Source organism: Erythrolamprus reginae, chromosome 5 (genome assembly GCF_031021105.1).
Source record: "Erythrolamprus reginae isolate rEryReg1 chromosome 5, rEryReg1.hap1, whole genome shotgun sequence".
In the NCBI taxonomy this organism is placed as follows: Eukaryota; Metazoa; Chordata; class Lepidosauria; order Squamata; family Dipsadidae; genus Erythrolamprus; species Erythrolamprus reginae.
Window position 1 is genome coordinate 115,201,918 of NC_091954.1, and position 13,605 is coordinate 115,215,522.

The 13,605-nt window shown below is 44.0% G+C and overlaps 1 protein-coding gene across 1 annotated transcript in view; it reads left to right on the forward strand.

The window, feature by feature from the left end:
• Positions 1–3,089: 3,089 nt before the first annotated feature.
• Positions 3,090–13,605, forward strand: part of PDE6D (phosphodiesterase 6D) — a 39,386-nt gene continuing 28,870 nt past the window's right edge. The window contains exon 1 of the mRNA XM_070753793.1: positions 3,090–3,415. Coding sequence (XP_070609894.1) covers positions 3,348–3,415 — 68 coding nt within the window. The 5' untranslated portion in view covers positions 3,090–3,347. The remainder of the gene's footprint in view (positions 3,416–13,605) is intronic.

Consider the following 13,605-nt stretch of genomic DNA (forward strand, 5'->3'; position numbering starts at 1 on the left):
AGTACTACTCTTTCAGTCAAATAATATTTTCTCCTGTTGCTTTTGATCTTTCCCCCAACTAACTTCAGATTGTGTCCCCTTGTTCTTGTGTTCACTTTCCTATTAAAAACACTTCCCTCCTGGACCTTATTTAACCCTTTAACCTATTTAAATGTTTCGATCATGTCCCCCCTTTTCCTTCTGTCCTCCAGACTATACAGATTGAGTTCATGAAGTCTTTCCTGATAGGTTTTATGCTTAAGACCTTCCACCATTCTTGTAGCCCGTCTTTGGACCCGTTCAATTTTGTCAATATCTTTTTGTAAGTGAGGTCTCCAGAACTGGACACAGTATTATTCCAAATGGGGTCTCTCCAGCGCTCTATATAGCGGGATCATAATCTCCCTCTTCTTGCTTGTTATACCTCTAGCTATGCAGCCAAGCATCCTACTTGCTTTCCCTACCACCTGACTGAAGGCAACCACAACACATTTGTTGATTGTTCTCACTGTCAGAAAGTTCCGCTTTGTTTCTAGGTTGAATCTCTCCTTGATCAGTTTCCATCCATTATTCCTTGTATCTCTCTCTCTCTCTCTCTCTCTCTCTCTCTCTCTCTCTCTCTCTCTCTCTCTCTCTCTCTCTCTCTCTCTCTGTGATTCAATCTGTTCTCCAAAATACCCGAAGGCAGGTTAAGAAGCAATGGATGGAGATTAACCAAGGAGAGAAGCAATCTTGAATTAAGGGGGAATTTCATGAGAGTTAGAACAATTAGCCGATTGGAACAAGTTGCCTCCAGATGTTGTGGCTGCTCCATCACTGGAATTTTTAAAGAAGAGATTGGACAATCATTTGTCTGAAATGGTGATGGACAAACTCTTCATAATGAGTTTAATAAAACCACTTATTTCACCCAGCATCTCACTGTTGGAGTTAGGCATCCCTGTGCATTTAAAAAATAAATAAACAAACCTCTGCATTCCAGAACATTAGCTGTTCTCTTAACTTTTAATTAACTTCTGTAGCAACTAGGAATATTATGACATTTACGTCTTCTCAGGTAAACAGGCTGGATTTCTTTGGCTTTTACAAAACAGCAGTAGGTATAAATCCATCACCGTTGATCCGTCTCTCAGAGCCAACAGCAAAATTATCTGCTTTTTGATGGTTCCCCTGAAGTTCTTGACAATGATTTGTTGTTGTAGGGAGGAGTAAAAACAGCAGGAGGCTGCTAAAGCTATTTTCCTAAATTCTATTGTGACATTCAGTTTTCATTTGTTTGTTTCTTTATTTTTTTTTGTCAAGTGTGGCCGTTTTGTTTTAATAATAAGGAACAGGAGCAACAATTTGGAAGCTGGGGGAAATTGCTACCAGAAAATTGATTAAGTAAACAAACCAGGGAGAAGTTAATTATGGGTAAAACACATTAAACAAAGGCAACCCCAGCTAACAATTTTTATTGTTGGGTAATCTTTTGAAGATCACTGTCTTTATTTGGTAATTGTTTTTTTTTTAAGTTTAACCACAATTATTATTCATTTATCAAGCTTATATGCTGCCCATATCACCCAAGGTTACCCTGGGTGACTTACAGATGTTGAATAAAATCCAGGATAAACATTAAAACAATAAATTAGGTCCCACAGAGTTGGCCTTCTCCAGGTCCCATCAACTAGACAATGTCGCTTGGCGGGACCTAGGGGAAGAGCCTTCTCTGTAGCCTACAGAGATCAGCTCCCCCCGGAGATTCGCATTGCCCCCACCCTCCTCGTGGATGGAATTAGGACCAGGTTACTTACGGGACCGTCTCCAGCCTCATGTATCCCAGCGACTGGTCAGAGCCCACAGAGTCCGCCTTCTCCAGGTCCCGTTAGCTAAGCAATGCCTAGGGGAAGGGCCTTCTCTGTGGCAGCTCCGACCCTCTGGAACCAACTCCCCTCGGAGATTCGCACCACCCCCTCTCCTGGCCTTTTGCAAGGCTTTAAAAACTCACCTTTGCCGGCAGGCCTGCGGTCGTTGAGCTCTAACACTCTGCTCCAGCCGTTAGCATGACTGTGGTGTGAATGAATGTGGTTATATGGTTTTATGACTTGAGTGTTTTTAGATAGGTTTTATAATTGGGCTTTAGAATTGTTTTTTGTATTGCTTTTATATGTTGCCAGCGGCCCTGAGTCTCTGGAGAAGGGTGGCATATAAGTCAAATAATTAAATAAGTAAATAAATTTGTCCCACCCACACACCTGTCAGAAATAGGTTTATTTCCAGAGGCAATATTACAATGCAAGCAAATAGTTTGTAACCATAGGAAAGGCTGATGTAAGCCATAATCAGCATGTAATCATGGATTTGCTAATTGTGCTGCAATCTGATTGGCTGTAACCTATATAAGGAGGAAAACCTTTGCAGGGGAGGGGGCGTTGTTAGAGTAGAGAGTGGTTTGTTACAGAGTGGTTTTGTGCTGGGTGGTTTGTAGTTAGTGCTTAGTGGTCGCAATTAGTGCTATTGCTAACATGATGTAAGACGCCCTGAGTCTAAGGAGAAGGGCGGCATAAAAATTGAATGAAATAATAATAATAATAATAATAATAATAATAATAATAATAATTTATTAGATTTGTATGCCGCCCCTCTCCTTAGACTGGGGCGGCTTACATCATGTTAGCAATAGCACTAAATGCAACCACTAAGCATTAACCACTAACTACAAACCACCCAGCAACAACAACAACAATAAAAACAATAACAACCACATAATTGGAAGGGACCTTGAAGGTCTTCTAGTCCAACCCCCTGCTCAGGCAGGAAACCGTACACTGTTTCAGACAAATGATGGTTCCACATCTTAAAAACCAGCGTTGGGGCATTCACAGCTTCTGGAGGCAGAGAAGCCACGCGAGAACAGAAAGCCCGCGCGTGGAAAAGGGTGCAAACGCCCCGCTTGCTCCTGCACTCCCCCACTCTGGACGCCAGGGGGCACGCACTCTTCCCAACAGCCACGGCGTTCTCCCACAAGATTCCACGCTCGACTTCGGCTTTTGCAGAAGATTGTCCCGCGGCGACCTCCGTCCTCCAGCTGTCCGCGGTTGCTGCGAAAAGCGCTGGAAGGAGTGTGCGGGGGGGCGTCCCTTCCATAGCGACCGCTGTGGGGCGTCGCCGCCGTCGCCGCCAAGCCTCTCCTCGCCCCTTTCCGATTGGCTCCGGCTCTTGCCCGTCGGCACCTTCGGCCTTTTGATTGGCTAGCGTGGGGTGGCGGCTCCTCCCCCCCGGGTGGTTAGTTTCAGCTGTGGACAGTGGCGGGCGCAGGAGAATCCGGGCCGGCGAGCTCTGCCATTTCGCCTCACTCCCGTCGCCCAGGGCCGCCCAGCGGGACCATGTCGAGCCAGGAGGAAGAGGAGGAAGAGCAGCAGCGGGCCAAGGAGATCCTGAGGGGATTCAAACTGTATCCGGGCCCTGTCGGGGAGGCGCGCGTGAGGGGCGGCCGGGGAAATACGGTAATGCGGCGGGCGGGGGGGGCGGGTCCACTTTGAGGGGGCGCGTGACAAGAAGAAATACGGTAACTTCACGTTCCATCTATCAAGCTTTGGGGGCGTCCTGCGCGTTTATTGGGTGACTTACGTTAGGACTTTGGCGCGCGGGACGTATAGAGCGATTTAGAGGGCGGGGCTCTTTGGTAAATACGGTAACGAGTGATGAGCAATGGGGGGGGGGGGTCGTTTTATCGTATATATCAGGAAATAGGCAAAGTTGGCTCTTCTATGCCATGTGGGCCTCAACTCCCAGAATTCCTAAGGTAGCCATGCTGGTTCAAGCATTCTGGGAATTGAAGTCCACAGGTCCTTAAGGGCCCAGAACCTAGCCCAGGGATAGGCATAGTTGACTCTTTTATGCCATGTGGACTTCAACTCCCAGAATTCCTGAGCTGGCATGATTGGTTTAGGAATTCTGGGAGTTGAAGTCCCCAAGTCATAGAAGAGCCAACTTTGCCTACCCCTGATATATATTATCAATTAACAGCTTGGGGGGGTCTCTTTTTGGGGGGAGTTTCCCAAATTACAGGCAGTTTTCAACTTACGGCGCTTCGTTTACTGACTGTCACTGGGGGGGAGGAGTTACAGCTCATTTTTCACAAATTGGAGTTTGGAAGGGACCTTCCAAATTTAAAATAAATCCCTTGGGGAAAAGGAATCTTCAATCTGAGTATTGTATTAGCGCTGGTTAATTCCTGGAGGCATCTGTAATATGGCAAATGATTTAGCTTTACTAGATAAGTGGTCAAAGCAATGGAAACTGCAGTTTAATGTTTCCAAATGTAAAATAATGCACTTGGGGAAAAGGAATCCTCAATCTGAGTATTGTATTGACAGTTCTGTGTTAGCAAAAAACTTTAGAAGAGAAGGATTTGGGGTAGTGATTTTCGACAGTCTCAAAATGGGTGAAGAGTGTGGTCAGGCGGTAGGGAAAGCGAGCAGAATGCTTGGCTGCATAGCTAGAAGTATAACAAGCAGGAAGAGGGAGATTGTGATCCCATTGTATAGAGCATTGGTGAAATCACATTTGGAACACTGTGTCCAGTTCTGGAGAGCTCGCCTACAAAAGGGTCCAAAGACGGACTACAAAAATGGTGGAGGGTCTTAAGCATAAAACTTATCAGGAAAGACTTCATGAACTCAATCTGTATAGTCTGGAGGACAGAAGGGAAAGGGGGGACATGATTGAAAAATTGAAATATGTTAAAGGGTTAAATAAGATTCAGGAGAGAAGTGTTTTTAATAGGAAAGTGAACACAAGAATCTGAGGTTAGTTGTGGGAAAGATAAAAAGCAACATGAGAAAATATTATTTGACTGAAAGAGTAGTAGATTCTTGGAACAAACTTCCAGCAGACGTGGTTGGTAAATCCACAGTAACTGAATTTAAACATGCCTGGGATAAATATATATCCAGCCTAAGATAAAATACAGGAAATAGTATAAGGGCAGACTAGATGGACCATGAGGTCTTTTTCTGCCATCAATTTTCTATGTTTCTTGCAGGTCATCTAGTCCAACCCCTCTGTCCAAACAGAAGACCCTTACATCTTTTTTTTTCTTTTTTAAAAAATTTTTCTCCACCACACATCAAATGATTACATTCATATAAACCAGTCGGGACCCCTTTGGAAGTCAAACAACCATTTCACAGGGGTCGCCTAAGACCATAGAAAAGACAAATTTCCTACAAACTAAAGCTTGTATTCTGGTGCCTTGGGACATATTTTTACAATCCGACCAATCAGGCGTTTACAGTGGGGGCGTCCCTCTGACCTTCCTGTTAATCAGCCTAAAGCTTTGTTGGGAGAATTGGTGCTAGACTTATGGTTGGGGGTCACTAAAGCTTGTATTCTGGTGCCTTGGGACATATTTTTACAATCCGACCAATCAGGCGTTTACAGTGGGGGCGTCCCTCTGACCTTCCTGTTAATCAGCCTAAAGCTTTGTTGGGAGAATTGGTGCTAGACTTATGGTTGGGGGTCACCACAACATGAGGAACTGTATTAAGGGGTTGCGACCTTTGAAAGGTTGAGAACCATTGATATAAACCAAACCCTCCCTCCCTTAATTTCTTTCTTCTATGCTGCCCAATCCTGAAAGACTCAGGGCAACTTACAACAATATAAAATACAAAAAACAATTAAAAAGAAGTGAAATATACAATTCTAACTATAAAACCCAGATTAAAACCCGTAATAAACTAAACAGTTTATAAACAGTAATAAGAAATCACCATAGGTATCTTGCTTTGACTTCAATCCAGATCTAAATCATCATTACCATCAATATCTGCAAGTCTGAGCTTCCATTTTCTGTTCTCTCAACCCTCCTTTCCCTTCTCCTCACCCTTTAACTTCCTTAAACTTTCTCCCCCTTCCTTCTCCAACCTCTCCGCCTTCTATCTCTTCCTATCTATCTCTTCCTACCGTTCTACTCCCCTGAGTGAAATCTCTAATTTTAAAAGTAATTTATGGAAACAAACTGGCAGCTTCTTTCTACTATCTTGTCAGCTTGCCAAAGCTTTATTATTACATCATTGTTTTTAATTTGAACTAGAATTTTCTTGGGTATATAAACTTTATCTGTGCTGCCTCTCTACTCCCTACTATTCTTGTCACTTGGGTTAAGGAGACTCTTACATCCACCTCTTATATTGGCTGGAATTTGTCCCCTCTTCCCCAAACTGTACCAGGTGAATGGATAATCTGGGGTCTGTGAGTCAATACTGATTAGTATTTTGTGGCTCGCTTCTCCAGTTATGATCACTGTTAGAACTCTGTTCATAACTCTTGGGTTGGCAATATATTGGCTACAGATGTTGCAGACTGCCACAGGATGGAGCTATAGTTTGTAGCTTATTTCTCTGAGTCACCCTCTCTGTTTCTCTTTGTCTAAGCTACTCACTGTTAATGGCTACTCACTGCAATAGCTCTGCAATCTCTCTGTATTGTAGTCATGTATTGTAGCTAAAATGTGTTTAGGCTTGATATCTTTGTTTACTGATTATGACAGAAAGACTATGTGCTTGATAATATTTGGATTGTTATTCTGCCATTATGTGTATGACTTTAGACTGTTTATCTGATGATGTTATTTCTCAAAGTTAACTTTAAATCAAGTTAGTGTATGTATGCGGCTGAGTAGTTATTCACAACGAACCTCAATCTAAACATTTATTATTATTATTATTATTATTATTATTATTATTAATTAGATTTGTATGCCACCCCGCTCCGAGGACTTGGAGCAGCTCAAAACAAGCAATACAACATACAAATCCAATATTAAAAACAGTTTTAAAACCCTTATTAAAAACAATCATGTGACCCAAACAAACCATACATAAACAAAACAGCCAAGGGGTATATCAATTTCCCCATGCCTGGCGACATAGGTGGGTTTTCAGGAGTTTATGTGTGTTACTGTGCCATGGCAGCCAGAAACGGAGCCCGGGGGCCCATTTTCACTAGCAGAGGGTTGCAGGAGGCCGTGGCAGCAGGAAGTGGAGCCCGGGAGCCTGTTCTCACTAGCAGAGGCACCGCAGGCCGATCCCTCACTGTTTCCACTGTATGGCCCCGTGGGCCAGAGTTAAGCACCCTATGGGCAGGATTTGGCCTGCTGGCCTTAAGTTTGTCACTCCTGATATAGAGGCATGCTATCTTGAGGAAGGCTGCAAGTAGATGTAAGGTCTCATTTGGGAGAGAAGTGAATTCCCAAAAGTGGTCCTGTATTTCCATGACGGGTAGGAACAGCGGGACCTGTTGCCAGGATCCCCGAAGACGGAGTTGAAGTTTGGGGCCTTTGTTTTTTCAGCGTGATCCACCAAGTCAGCCTCGGTGTCAAGGGAGTAACCCTGAGAGTTGGGCAGCTGCATGCATTTTATTAAAATAAAATCTAAACTATTCAAACACTGAGATGCAATATTTTTGGTATGAATCCTGTAATGGCCATTTGGAGAAGCTGTGAGATCAGTTACCGTATTTTTCAGAGTATAAGACGCACCCCATTTCCCCCAAAAGAGGCTGAAAATTTGGATGCGCCTTATACTCTGAACGTAGCTTTTTCAAAGCGTTTTTTCCCACAGCCCTAATGAAGTGCTAACGATCTTCCCAGCTTGCAGGCTTGTTTTCATTGCTACTCCAGATAAGTTTTTTCCAGCCCTAAGTCTTTGCAGGCTTGTTTTCATTGCAGCTCACTCTGGATAAGTTTTTTCCAGCCTAACTTGGAGATAAAATAATATGGTGAAGCTGACCGGACTAAAAATGCTAGCCAGATGTATACCCAGTGTTGTGGTTAGCTCTGGCCCAGCTCCTGCCCCAAGGAATGTGCAGGTGGATGTGGGGGAAACATCCACATGCCGCAGGCCTGTTTTGCTCCCGATGGAATCTGCCGACGAAGCCTTCTCTGACCAAGGAAGCGTGAGTGACAGGGAAGAGGGGAGTTTGGGAGACAGCCCAGGAGGAGATCAGTCATCTGTATCATCCCTAGATTCTGAACAAGAATTAATGACACATCCACGCATGCGTAGAGTGATGCATAGGAGACAACAACTGAAGGATTATTACAAGAGAAAATGAGGCCACCTGTGGTTGTGTGGGGCTGCTGTAATTAGTGCTACAGATAAAAGTGCAGCTTGGTGTTTTAGCCTCATGGCAGTTTATCTGATTCATTGTTTTATTAGGATCATGGTTTTTGTGCTGTTCCAGATTGTGTGTGGACTCTCTGGACTTTAGAATTGGACTCAATTTCCCAGTTATTGGGTGAGCAATTGGATTGCATTTAACCTGTGCCTTGTGTGTACCAGAAAATCCCTTTGACATTTAAAAAGGGAGCTGTTTCTGTTTTTCTGTTTATAAAAACTTTTGGGTTTTCCTTTTATCATGTGGTGTGTGTCTTCCTGGACTAATTACCCTGTAATTACGGGCGGTTGAAACACGCCGGCAGAACACCTAGTAGATAGATCCCCCCCCCTATTTTCCTCCCCCAAAACTAAGGTCCATCTTATAAGCCAACTTATACTCTGAAAAATATGGTACATAAGTTGACTGGATCTGTAGGATTTGCAAAGCTTGTTCCCTTGCCCGCTTATATTCATACTGGAGTTTATTTGTTCTTTATTTGGGATCTCCAGGTTTGGAAAAGGAACAAGGGGAAAATAAGGGTTAATTCTTCTATAAAGGTGAGTTGAGCAAAGCTTAATGGACGGAATCCTGGATTCTCCTTTCTCAAATCTTAGACCGGGGGAATTATGTTTTTTACGCAGTCCAGATTTTGGACCGTTATTCTGTTTTGTTTATAAGCCAGAGTTTTGCAACTTGAAGATATCTGAATTTCAACTCCAGCAAATGCTGACTGGGGGATTCTGGGAGTTGGAGTCCAGATATCTTCAAGTTGGCCAAAGTTGAGGAATGCTGGTTTAAAGCAATAAAGCTTCTGCATTCCAGCTCCAGTTTGTAATTCGATTGCTCTTCCGAATAGGCGCCGGTTTTATTTTTTTCAGTACGTGGGATTGTTCTTTGGTTGTTTATTTCAACGTTGGCTGGGTATGAAGACAGATGCATCCCTAAATAGCCTTTCTCTTTATAGCCTGACTTATCTTGGAGTTCTTTTAGGTTCAGAAAAAGATCCTCGGGGGTTTTTGTTGTTGCTGTTGTTGTTTTTAAAGCGACATCATTATAAAAGTAAATCCTCGACTTGCGGCCACAGAACGGAACCCGGCGTTTACATTGCGAGGTGAGGAATTTGTCAAGTGGACTTTGCCCCATTGGACCCCAGCCTTTCTTGCCCCCATTGTAGAGTGAATTGCTGCCCTCGTGAAGTTAGTAACGGGAGTGTTTAAGCGAATCGATGGCCTCCCTACTCCCCCATTGAGTTTGCTTGTGGGAAGATCACAGCTTTTGTTAAGTATGAGCCAGCTGCCAAACATCTGGATTTTGACCACCTGACCCTGGGGATGCGGAAACGGTTGTAAGTGGGAAAAAAGTAGGTTTCATAAGAAGTTTTTTTCAATGCCGTTGTAACTTTGAATGGTCACTAAATGAACTGTTGTAAGTTGATTATCTTCTTTCCATCCACCCACCCACCCATTTATGGTATCTATCTATCATCTTTCTCTCATCCATTTGCCTGCCAGCCTCTCTCTATCTCCCTATCTCATCTAATTTTCTCTCTCTCATCTATTTATTTATTTATTACATTTGTATGCCACCCCTCTCCGAAGACTCGGGGCAGCTAACAACAATAAAAAAGACAATGTAAACAAATCTAATATTAAAAATAATCTAAAAAACCCCAATTTAAAGAACCACTCATACATACAAGCATCCCATGTATAAATTCTATAAGCCTAGGGGGAAGGGAAATTTCAATTCCCCCATGCCTGACGACAGAGGTGGGTTTTAAGGAGCTTGCGAAAGGCAAGGAGGGTGGGGGCAACTCCGATATCTGGGGGGATCTGGTTCCAGAGGGTTGGGGCCGCCACAGAGAAGGCTCTTCTCTTGGGTCCCGCCAAACGACATTGCTTAGTCCAGTGTTTCCCAACCTTGGCAACTGGAAGATATCTGGACTTCAACTCCCAGAATTCCCCAGCCAGCATTTGCTGGCTGGGGAATTCTGGGAGTTGAAGTCCAAATATCTTCCAGTTGCCAAGGTTGGGAAACACTGGCTTAGTCGACGGGACCCGGAGAAGGCCAACTCAGTGGGACCTAACTGGTCGCTGGGATTTGTGCGGCAGAAGGCGGTCCTGGAGATATTCTGGTCCGATGCCATGAAGGGCTTTATAGGTCATAACCAACACTTTGAATTGTGACCGGAAATTGATCGGCAACCAATGCAGACTGCGGAGTGTTGGTGTAACATGGGCATACCTTGGGAAGCCCATGATTGCTCTCGCAGCTGCATTCTGCACGATCTGAAGTTTTCGAATATTTTTCAAAGGTAGCCCCATGTAGAGAGCATTACAGTAGTCGAACCTCGAGGTGATGACGGCATGAGTGACTGTGAGCAGTGACTCCCGGTCCAGATAGGGCCGCAACTGGTGCACCAGGCGAACCTGGGCAAATGCCCCCCTCGCCACAGCTATCTCTACCCTATCTATCTATCTATCTATCTATCTATCTATCTATCTATCTATCTATCTATCTATCTATCTATCTATCTATCTATCTTTCTATCCATCCATCCATTTATCTGCAAGACCAGCCTAACTATTTAAAAGTCCTTTTTCCTCGTTCAATGAGGGGCCTTGGAAGCCCGTTTTGCAAAGGAAACGGACAGTCCAATTTTGGCTCTCAGATTCCTAGTGCAGTTGCAGAACCTTTTGTTTGGTGGCAGCCCCGAAGAAGGATCAGAGAGGCAAATAAAGAAGATTATAACCTTGAGATCAGGAGCTGGGGAGAGGCGGCGGCACAGGCTAAAATAGTTCACCGCAAGTGTACCACATAATAAGCTTGGCTAGAGTTCAGCGTCAGCATTAGGAACATCGTGCCAGCAAGGTGTGCGCCGCAGAAAACGTGGTGGTCTTCTCTTGTTTCTAGAAGGTAGCTGCTGTAGGCTTCTGAAGTGGAAAACCCACCGTTGTGCCCTACTTGTGGGTTGGAATCTTTTGGAGGGGAATTAGGAAGATCCTCGGTCATTTTACAAGTAGTCCTCGACATTAATGTCCACGACTGAGCCCGACACTTCTGACGTGCAGTGACACACTTGTTAAGTGCAGTTCCTCTCATTTTACGACATTTCTTATTTATTTATTATATATTATTTATTAGATTTCTATGCCGCCCTTCTCACAGCAACTTAGGGCGGTGTACAACATCATAAACAAAACAATATATAAAAGAAATCTAATTTACTGATACAAATTGCTAAAATGTTAAAAAACCCATATACATACATACATACATACATACATACATACATACATACTTACTTACTTACTTACTTACTTACTTACTTACTTACTTACTTACTTACTTATTTATTAGATTTGTATGCCGCCCCTCTCCGTAGACTTGGGGCAGCTCACAGCATACAATGAAACAATTCATAGCAAATCTAATAAATTTAAAAAACTTTTAAAAACCCCATTATTGAAACAGACATACACACAAACATACCATACATAAATTGTATAGGCCTTGGGAAGGGTGCCTCAATTCCCCCATGCCTGATGGCAGATTCATCAGATTCGATCATTCATAATATCGGTGGGTGTTCAGAGCTTTACGAAAAACCAGGAGGAAGGGGGTGGTGTGTATCTCCGGAGGGAGTTCGTTCCAGAGGGCTGGGGCCACCACAGAGAAGGCTCATTTCTTGCCACAATAGCACTTGAGACTTATATGGTGCTTCACAGTGCTTTTACAGCCCTCTGTAAGCTGTTTACAGAGTTAGCCTCTTGCCCCCAACAATCTGGGTCCTCATTTGACCCATCTCGGAAGGACGGAAGGCTGAGTCAACCTTGAGCTGCTTAGTATCAAACGTCTGGCAGTGGGCAGAGTTGCCTGCAATACTGGCTTTTAACCACTATGTCACCACAAAAATGAGGGAGGGAAGCAAGCAAGCCAAAGGGGAGTCCTCGGGGAGGGGTGGCATATAAAACTAATATATAATAATAATGTGACCTGGTTTGCTGCAGCCGTCATGAATACGAGTCACTTGCCAAGCGTCTGAACCTTATAAATATTTACCTGTCCCGATGTAGCTGCCTCTCTGGGATTCCTATATTTTGAAATACCATATTTTTCAGAGTATAAAACAGACTTTTCCCCCCTAAAAGAGGGTGAAAATCTCGGTGCGTCTTATACTCTCACGACAGCCATTTTTGGCCTCCCAAAGCCGCACCCCACGCGAAAACAGATTCGCAGAGGGTTTGGGAGGTGTGCAGAGTACTACTAGGGGGTTGGGGGAGGGCAAAAACACTCCATTTTTGAAAAGAACAGGCAAAAAATGTCCCATTTTTCACAAAACCTGGGTGCGCGGGAGGGTTGGAATGCTTCTGAGGGGCTGGTGGAGGGCAAATACTTTCCCCTACATTCCTCTTCGAAATGTTGGTGTGTCTTGCACACGGGTGGGTCTTATAGTCCAATCTGAGGATAGAACAAGAAGCAATGGGTGGAAATTAAACAAGGAGAGAAGCAACTTAGAACTAAGGAGAAATTTCCTGACAGTCAGAACGGTTGATCAGTGGAACAGCTTGCCTCCAGAAGTTGTGAATGCTCCAACCCTGGAAGTTTTTAAGCAGATGATGGATAACCATCTGTCTGAAGTGGTGTAGGGTTTCCTGCCTAAGCAGGGGGTTGGACTAGAAGACCTCCAAGGTCCCTTCCAACTCTTCTGTTGTTGTTCTTCTTCTTCCTACTACTACTACTACGATGATGATGATGATGATATCCGCCAGGCTTAAAGTAGCCAAGGTTGGAGACCCCTGATCTAGTTCGATAAAGAGCCAGGGTGGTGCAGTGATTAGAGTGCAGCACTGCAGGCTCCTTCAGCTAAACTGCTAGCTGTAGTTCAGCAGTTCAAATCTCACCACCGGCTGAAGGTTGACTCAGCCTTCCACCCTTCCGAGGTGGGTAAAATGCGGACCCAGATTGTTGGGGGCAAGAGGCCGATTCTGTAAACCGCTTAGAGAGAGCTGTAAAAACACTGTGAAGTGGTAGATAAGTCTAAATGCTAATGCTATAATAAAATGCCTACAAGAAAGCCACTAACTCTGAGAGCACCAGAGAACTCACAGTGTAACTCTGAACCACAAATATTGTCTTTTATTGAAAGTAAACCTGTTCTAAGATCACATCAGAAATTAGGTTAATGATTGCTGAGACGTGAAATGCACCAAGGTGCCTTTTCTTTTCTTATGTAAAGAAAGGACAATTATTGTCTTGATTAGACACTTGGCTGGCTAGGGAATTCTGGGAGTTGAAGTCCATGCACCTTTAAAGACTCTGAGATTGAGGACCTGTGGGTTAACCCCCTCACAACGAAGACCTCAAGGAAGAATTTATTATGGTGCTTTCGTGATCTAGACCAGGGGTAAGCAAAGTTGGCTCTTCTATGACATGTGGACTTCAACTCCCAGAATTCCTGAGCTAGCATGATTGGCT